Raw genomic sequence first — 9,641 nt, 5'->3', positions numbered from 1 at the left:
AATTGCTTTTTAGTATACAAAAAAAAAATTCAAAATGAATCACCAAGTCAAATCTTTGAGTGGACAGGAACCGAAATTCCTGTCCACTCAAAGATTGACGTCACAAATTACAATATCTCTTAAAAAAACATGAAAGGTTAAACTGATTAAATGTAATATTTACAAGTAATAATTAGCTAGCAATTTTTTTAAGATAATGTAGTTTTACATCTGTTATTTTTCGGAAAAATACAATCTAATTTATAATCTTATCGATGCATTACGGAATTATCCTATTAACTTTACTACTTTCAATTTTTATCGGCATTGATATAAAATTTTGTTTTTTTAAAAATTAAAGATGATCCCACTTTGCGACTGTTAAACAATAAAAATATATAGGTATGTAGATACTGTTTTATATGGTGAAATTATAGTGCCGCATGATATGTAGTATTTATACAGTGTAACAAGCTCAATTTATGACAGTGATTATGAAAAATGGGATGGTTCGCTTTGACACTCCGACATCAATGAAGGTCGTAAAAGTGGAGAGTACTCTATAAACCTATATTTCTTTTTAGTATATTTATTAGGGCTTTGATAAATAAACAGACAAATTTTGGGGGACGATATCTCGCGAAGGGTCACACGTAGAGGTATGGTTCCTTTGACTTTTTTGTTCCTACAAGTATGCTCTACAACTCTGATAAGGTCAACAGTCTCATTCGGAGCTTGAATTGAGCCATGTGTCTTTGTCATCCCTTACATTATCAAGTTTTTGAATTAATATAAACACTTTTATTGTTTGATTCTTAAAGTTATCACTGTTGATCATCATCAGGTCTGTGTATAATCGGAAACTACGGTTTCCGGATTATACATTAGATCACATACGACAAGAACACCCAAAACTGATCCGTGATAATTAAAAACAAATGAAACAAGTTAATTAAAATAAGTTTCGAAATAGTACTAGCATGGAGGAGTCTCTGGTCGTTCCTCCTCAGTTTTCTCGCCTCGATTTTCGGTTCATTTTCCGTTTTTGACTTGTCCACGTCTTCGAATTTACCGCGAATTAAGTCTTGGTACGAATTGTAACTGCAAAAAATACTCTACAACCTGTTTTTAAAAACTGAATGTGAACGTTTTCAAAGTGGAGATTTAAATTCGTCATTCTTTGCAAGTCACACGGCTTGTTGAGGTCGCGTTGAAGTGCCACTAACGGGCTAATTACGAAAACACGGAAGAAAAAACAAAGGCAAAAAACCAGTTAGACAATAGAGCAGTGATTTTATTTTCTGTTGTTGCAGTTCTAAAATGTCTTAACAAATAACAATGATCGTTCAAGTACAACAATATATCTCTAGCACCTTTATAAAGGGCAATTGCAGTTAAAGACCAAAAAACCAGTTAGTCAGTCTGTAATATAACAACCGTTTCAAAAATATTAAGAAAAGTCAAAAGCGGAGCGAAATACTCCAATTAGGTGCGGGGTAACGTGGGGTATCGATTAGAAAAAAAAATCATTACGGTAAATATGGCGTAAGGTTTTTTTTTGCGGAAGGCACCGACATTCTAAAACCATGATATAAAAATCTTCAGCATCCAATCGAGAAATGGATAAATGCAAAAATGGCCGGTTTGGAAGTCCTTTTTGTTTCGCTAAAAAAGAAGACAACGTGAAATTCGAAAATGTAGATGCGACAATACCATCGTCGATTGTAGAAAATAGAAATTTTTGGTCTGATTGTATATAAAAAACTATGATATAGCGATACCGAGATGTAATTTCCTTTTCTGTTTTTTTTTTTTTTAGTTACTTTTCAAACGTGTATATGCAAACCACTTCTAAGACAATATACATTTATATATTTTACAGTTCCTAACTAAGGAATCACATTTTTTAAATATTTTATTTGATCTTGTTTACGATTGCAACTACTACCTGGCTCGGTTATTCGGAAGCATTCTTAAACCAGCCTTCGAAGTAAGTAAATAATTGCTCCCGATATAAAATTTATTAAAAAAAAACAATCATTCAAAAAAGTCGCCAAGACTAAATTAAGTGCACAAACAACAAATTGTTAATCGGAAATGTTAATAATCTAAAAAAAAAAAAACAAAACAAAACGTTACTAAGGCTGACGTGGAATGCTTCAGTTAACAGTTATCAAAAAGATGGCGGACTAAGTCACGGGTTCGTTCTTCCCATCACTACTACTTTTAAAAAAATTACAAATATAATGACAATTCTATCGGCAATTTCCCCCCTCTGGTGTGTTCGGTAATACGTAGAGAATGGAAAAAAAATCACAGGACGGCAAATGCGTGATAAAATGTAACAGTAAATTACATATTTTCGAACTGATCGACTCTTCTCTTGGTATTTCCTTTGCGAATCTCGCGGAGCGTCTTGTATTTGTCACGTCCTTGTCTGACGTTTTCTTGATGAAGAAGATCGTTACGAGTCAATTTTGTATCGTCCTTCGCTGTAGCTAATTCTTTACTAAGCATCTGAAATTAATCGTGAAAGAATATTTTTAATTTTAATGAAAACATTGTTACTTTGTATTTTGAGAATTTGCAAAATGTACACAACATATCCTGCACCAATGAAAAACAATCAGTGTGACACTACCAAACAGTCACTTACTTTCAGTTGGTCTTGTAAATGTTTTTCTTTTGATACTTGAGTGCTACGTTCTTCTTCGGGACGGGGTAAATTAATATTGTCGTCTTTAGATAATTCGGCTCCTATAATTAAAAGGATGAAAACTTAAAAATAATGTTTTGATAACGTAAAAATAAATCATATAAGAATCCTCTTGTCGAACAGTTATTCGTTTACTTCAACGTCTAATTAAGAATATTCACCTTGCTTACCATATTCACCACCATTTGTTAATTCGTCATTTTCTTCGTGTTCGTCTTCCCGAACGTGATGGTGATTGGGAGTCGATGTTGCGGCCAGCAGTGCTGCCGTTGCCTCTTCCTGCCTGCGGCGTGCATCTTCCACTTCGTCTTGAAGCTTACGCGTTTCTTCGTCTTTCAAGTTTACCTCTTCCTGAATGCGTAATACTTCTTCTTGTTTGGCTCTTATCGCCTCTTCCTAAAATTCATTATATCCAATTACAAGATATACAAATTTGTAGAGCACTCTCATTCAAATAAATGCCATTAAAAACTTAAATCATCAAACATTAATTTCCCAGACAGAAACAACAGATCATTTGAAATATCAAATGAGGTTTAATTGTACAGGTGTCATCTTCAAAACAAAATACATAAAATTAATTTAAAAAATTGAAAACTAAGTTTATTTCATGTAGTTTGAATTATACTTTACTACTCCCATCAAATTATCTTGCACTCCACCAATACTATTTAACTTTTTTGTATTGCATCATAAGGCTTGGTAGAGGTAAGCAGTCAAGTAAGCGAGGAAGCAAATGAACCGCTTAACAAAACAAACCTTACTATACTGGAATTAGAACATTTTCAGTCTATCCTAATTCACATTTTATTAAAAAACTAGATATACGTGTCATGCGTAGTAAAAAATACAAGTAGCATCATCTGCTTTTTTTTTCTATGTATCAAATTTCATCAAGTTTTGTCCATTTGTTTCCGAGATATTTATTTTTATCAATATTTTTCATTTCAAAATTCTTTTCTCCTTCAGTCAAAAAAGTTACGTTTTATGAAATGTCTGCTAGGGCACATCATAATGTTCGTCATTTTAATTAAATTTTTTTGGAAGAAATTTTTAAACAACACAATATTGAACTTATTTAAATTATATTAGTTTATATTAATATAATGTTCAAACTCTGAATTAGGTGGGAAAAATCCATTTCTGCCTCTGGAATTAAAACTGTCAGAAATGATACAAGGGTGGAACTATTCTGACCTAACACTCTATTAGAACTGATTAGTCTGTTGGACTACACCAAGGGTGGCAAACCTGATATCTTATTATGTTATGTACCAGATGATCTCTCATTAAATGCCCTGTGGCACGTAAGGAGATATCATCTGGTACATAATGTATCATAAATTTTGATTTATCATCTGTCTTTTTCAATCATCCTTTCAATTTATCACCTGATCATCCTTTTCTTCAATCAGGTTTGTTTACATTTATTCTAATTAAAGCATATTTGTTTAATTTATTTAAATAATCATTAAAGATGTTTATGTTTGCCAAAGTTTTAGACTTCAAATAAAGCTAAATATACTTACTACATAGCATGCAGGCTCAAAAAGGATTGCCATCCCTGGACTAGACAGTTCCAAGGAATCAATGGTTTATCATCAGTTACATATATAATAGAATATTTCTCTCTCTTTCTCTGTTCTTAGCTTTTTGGTTGATCATCACCAAATTTTTCTTGCTTATTCTCTAGGATTCTGAGGGAAACAGACTACCATTGAACCTAGACACCTGGCTAATCTTGTAATTTCATCCCCCTTATTAACTCCTAAACCTTTTCCCTGATCTGTATCAAATTTCTTATACCTATTTCATGAGACTCAGAGGAAAATATAGACTTCCATGAAATTTGAATGCCCCACTCTCCTCCCAATTTGATCTCTCTCACATTTTGTAATAAACAAAATAATGGTAAGCTGAAAGAACCAAATTTTGTAATATAGTTTTCATTTTAACGTTTATCCTTCTTACTTTTTGGTCAGTTAATGCTGCACATATCTGCTAGTTTACTAATGAAAACAAGAAATTATGAACTCTAATAGAAGTATAAATTTTTAAAATATCTTTATAAATTCAAAATACTCAAAACTAATTTCATTAATAGCTGTATTCATAAAACTACAAAATGAAGCATATGTTGGTAGTGCAGGAACTGAAATTGTTTCGACACTCAACATGGAACAGTTTCTAGTAGTTTTGTGTCCAAAGTAGTTCTAACCAGAACTACCCACAACTCTGAAAAGTTTGAGATTAAAATTGTTGGAAGTAGAAGGCATCACTGCATATTTGTCCTTTATTGGATACATTTTTGAATTTTGAAAAAAATTTAATAATATTTTATTTCATTATTCCAGTTTTATTAAATTATGGTTCATTTATTTACTGATCTGTTTGTTAATGATAAAACAACTGTTATACTTTATGAGCTGTCCATAAATGATGTTTACACTGGAAGGAGGAAGGAGGTGATGTCAAGTCAGACAAGGGAGGAGTGTCAAGCTTCAGTGGACATCCGTTTACTTCATTAAATTGTACACAGTTTATGAATTTTATTATATTTATTTCAAAGTTTCTTGTATGTTTTGTTTCTACTTATGGCATCTATCATTCATAAAATGATAAAGGTTTTAAAGGAAATCGAGTTTTTCTGGTTGTTCAAAGATAGGAAGTAAAAATTTGAAGAAAAATGCAGACATAATTTATGGACAATCCCTAATGGAAAACTAGAATATTTGTATATGACTTGTTTTGCATGTATTCTACAAAACTGTACTTATTATTCACAATGTTACCACCAAATTACATAAAAAAATCTTGCAATTATTTTTCCTGTCGGATCCAATCTCGATTATATACAAATTCTGCAAAGCAATGATAATTGGATTTTCTCTTATTAAAACACAAAATGTATTTGTATACAATTCTGTAAATTACAGTTAATTATCTACAGAACTCAAAGTATTATTACAGAAATTATATCCTTATATTAATTCTGACATCTCTGAACTTTCTGAGAGTACAGCAAAGACCAAATAAAGTTGAGTGCGATGTATATGGAATCGCTTTTGCTGTCTAACATTTGGTGTCAAACCCGATACAATTCAATATGATCATAGACTACTATCAGTTTTTGATGTCATAATGATTACTTGACATCCCTGATATCACAACTTTCTATAGAGAAATAATTATAAATGTAAAATGTAGTCATTGGATAAAGGTTTCATACTTATTGTGTTTTATGTACAGTACATCTGAGATTAAATGGTAATAGTTTGAAAACAACCATTCTACACAGACTTGATGGCAGTTTTTGTACTGTACCTGTAAGGTTTACAGGTATGTTTTTGGAGATATTCACATAACAAAACTATTAAGATATCCTCAACTAAATTGTAAGGAGTGTTATTGATAGTACAGTTTTTGGTAATAATTTTTAAGGCCCCAAGAGCAATATAAAATAACTGTATAATACTCTTGGAAATCCATGAATATGGAACTATGTAATATTTGTACAAAAATATTTAGACAAAAATTAATATCATTTCAAGTGAAAAAAAAATTTCAAAAATGACTTCATAATTTAATAAATATTAGCAGAATACCTGGATCATCATAAATTATTTCTATAAACTGAATTAAACAAAATTTTATTTAAAAACAGTACATCAGTACACAGATAATCCAGAAGATCATTTGATTTTTCTAATAGATCAGGTATGGATGCTACTGTGTACATGTGTATAAAAATAATAAATTTATGTTCCATAAGCTTGTAGATTTCAATGTCTAATTATAGTATAATAAAGAATATAGCTCTTTTAGAATTCAAATTGTTTTCCTTCTTTAAATAAAACTTGTCAAAAATTTTAAGATTAGTAATTTTACTAAAATGTATGCAATTATTAAAATGAACAATTTAACTATTTTAAATTTAAAATCTTACCAATTTAAGTTTTTCTTCACTCTCCATTGCTTTATCATGTTCTAATTTCATCATCATTTCCTGTAGTTCATTTTGTTTTTGCTCTAAATGTTCTTTTGCTTGCTGCATTATTCGTAATTGTTCTTCTAGACGACGTATGGTGTCCTGTGCTTCGACTAATTCTAAAATTTAAAAGAAAACACACACAAAATTATTATTTAAGTCTGAAACTATATTATGAAGTTTTCAATAAATTTTTGTCATCTTTTTATCTTTTTCCTATTAAAAATTGCATATGATATAGTTTATCAATTTATTTGTACTTCCTAAAATTGATGCATTTAAACATAGTCCTTAAAACTTGGCACCATAATAAGTTTAAAATTATAACTGCTTATTCAGGAAGCCAAAAATATTTTGTTTTGGAAACATTTTCGACCCTACTTAAGTCAGAAAAATTTTGAGTACAAGGTTGAGTTTTTTTTTTATTTTTAAAACAATGTCAGAGAAAGTGCTTAAAAGGTACACACCACTTACAAGGTTTTGACAATATATTGATATTGACTTTACAAGACATTAATGCAATTTTGACTCCTTATTGGATATACAAGGTTACCAACCAACAATATAACAGATTTTTAACAAGCACTCAATATGCTGAATTAGTAGAATTACAATAGAAATATTAATTTTCCATAAGACTATAATAAAATTATTTTTTTTATGGTGTGCATTCTTTGGTATCTTATTATTGAAAAAAAGGATGATAAGGAGAAATCTATAAAACAAAGTAATCAATTCCAAAAATAGAAAACAAGGTAGAAAAAGCAGCTGAAGAAAAATTTAAGTAATGAAAAAAGTAGTCAAAAACATTTCTGAAGGTAAAATCATAAAGGTGTCCAAAACATAAGAGATGTTGGTCATTTCACTCAAGATTTACCTCTCTGCCTTCTTTCCATTTCATCTTGCATTTGTTTTAATCTTTCAGCATATTCCTGCTGTTTTTTCTCTGCTAATTCACGTGCTTCCATTTCTTTCCTTAGCTTTTCTCTGAAAATCAACCAAGTCTATTGTGAAATTAACGAAAAAACAAAGTCATTACGAGTTACTGCTGACAGGCAGAAGTGTTTAAGTACCTTTCTTGTTGTCGTGCCAATTTTTCCTCTCTAGCCTGTGCTTTCATTTGCTGTACTTCAATAGTATCCGGTTTACGGCGACGCATATATAATTCGTGATTTCCCATACAAAGTGCTAAAATACGTTTGTTGATTCTTAATCTTGGAGCAAAGAAAACAAAATCCTATAAAATGAAAATACAAAATTATCAGTTTAATAATATAATATAGATATTCTTCAAAATCAAAAATCATGTTTATAATATACTCTAAAAGATAAATTTAAAAAAAGTTTGCATATTGCTATTTTCCATTATGTTTATAAGTTTATAAATAGTCTAGCATTATACATCATAGTGTTTTCATAGAAATATAGAAATTACAATCATCTCCTTCAGAAAATGGATAAAAAACTTGAATATATATAATCCATATACATTTACTAAGAATTTAATTTATTGCTGTTGATTGTATCTGTTGACCTGTTTATAAAAGTTAGTCTTTTGATAAATTTTCAAGTTTTAAGTTCACTCTTTAACATTTAAAAACCTTCAATATTAAAATATCTATAATGACTAAAATAGCATCATCATAGAAAGATTAAAAGTTGATAAACATTATTTGCTTTAACATATAATGTACTTTTCTGTTTGCATTATATGGCTCTAATTAAAAAAGTTAAATTAATAATTATAATTATTACTGTAATACAAATTTTCTTGACAAACTGCAATGAGGAAAAATTTTTTAAATATCTTAAATCTATCATTAAATCATACAGACATCATAAGTAAATCCTTAAACTTATTACAACAGCAGCTTAAATTGCCTTATGTGAAGTCCAAACCTTTCACTAGAATGTTGAAAAAAAGAAGTTTGGTACATGGTTTGTTTGATAAAAATACTTCTATTATTAAAGAAAAAAAAATTGTGTTTTGTATTAAGAGATACAGACACAGTTTTGTATTAAAAGATAAAGGAAGAGAACAGTGAATAGAGAATTTTGACCTCTCACTTGGATGGTCATAGGAAAAACAGAGGAAAGTGTTTTATTACATAACTATTTCACGAGACAGCTGAAAACATTTTAGATACAGCTGCAACCTTTCAGAGACAGGAAAGAAAACACATTATTGCAAATTATGGACAAGCAATCTTGAAGTTCAATATAAACTTCAGATGAAAATCAGACCAACTTGATTTGATGAGGATGCCAACTTTAATCAGATTTGGTCCCTATCATCATCAGGAACCAACTGGGAACCATACAGAGGTAGATCAGAACCAATCTGAGTGTTGGAACACAGATCAGAATCCTTTAAAAGCTTGTGTCTCCAAGAATGTACGATCTTTCTCCTCCTAGATCTGCGATATTCCCCTCCCAAAAATCAACACTTCTCTGCTAACTACAGTTCTAGACTTTGTTCCTCTATTCACCTTGGACCAAAAGATCCTATCATTTACCAAGAGAAAGAATTACTCTCAATTGTCTCCTGAAAACTGAATTCACTCTTTTCTTCATGAACAACCATTTAACTGCCAACAACAGACCTGGGGCCAACTAGCTACATGGATCACCAACAGATGCAAGTCAGAGTGAAATATCATCATGCAAGTTTCAAACTGATTATATCTTGTCTTATTCACATCCAAGGAAAATTTATCTATAAGCCATCCTTTTGTTACCTCAGTAAATAGAAGTCTTGTCTTTGTATCAACTACCATCATCAGATATGATCTGTCACACCATCCTAAATCAGAGAGAAACTATCGCTAAAACACAAGAGGTAGGGTGTATCAGCATTGGCAACCTTATACTTATTATATTTCAGATAATATTTAATCACTAAATTAAAAACTCTAAGAAATGTAAATACAAACAAATGCAATTTATGTAATTTTCGTA

At 30.3% G+C, this 9,641-nt stretch overlaps 1 protein-coding gene across 5 annotated transcripts in view; it reads right to left on the bottom strand.

Annotated features, from left to right (window-relative positions):
* Window positions 1–1,252: 1,252 nt before the first annotated feature.
* Window positions 1,253–9,641, bottom strand: part of LOC136988894 (moesin/ezrin/radixin homolog 1-like) — a 67,662-nt gene continuing 59,273 nt past the window's right edge. For 3 of the 5 annotated variants that reach the window (XM_067286906.1, XM_067286928.1, XM_067286914.1), the window contains 6 exons: window positions 7,757–7,920; window positions 7,561–7,670; window positions 6,642–6,802; window positions 2,857–3,091; window positions 2,636–2,736; window positions 1,253–2,496 (listed from right to left, as the gene is read on the bottom strand). In XM_067286906.1, coding sequence (XP_067143007.1) covers window positions 2,332–2,496; window positions 2,636–2,736; window positions 2,857–3,091; window positions 6,642–6,802; window positions 7,561–7,670; window positions 7,757–7,920 — 936 coding nt within the window. In that variant the 3' untranslated portion in view covers window positions 1,253–2,331. The remainder of the gene's footprint in view (window positions 2,497–2,635; window positions 2,737–2,856; window positions 3,092–6,641; window positions 6,803–7,560; window positions 7,671–7,756; window positions 7,921–9,641) is intronic. The other 2 variants (XM_067286923.1, XM_067286937.1) reach the window with 1 other exon arrangement.

Source organism: Centruroides vittatus, unplaced genomic scaffold (assembly GCF_030686945.1).
Source record: "Centruroides vittatus isolate TY-2023 unplaced genomic scaffold, ASM3068694v2 contig_1276, whole genome shotgun sequence".
NCBI classification, from domain to species: Eukaryota; Metazoa; Arthropoda; class Arachnida; order Scorpiones; family Buthidae; genus Centruroides; species Centruroides vittatus.
Note: the sequence above shows the minus strand (reverse complement) of the source record. Positions and strands in the feature narration are given on the sequence as shown.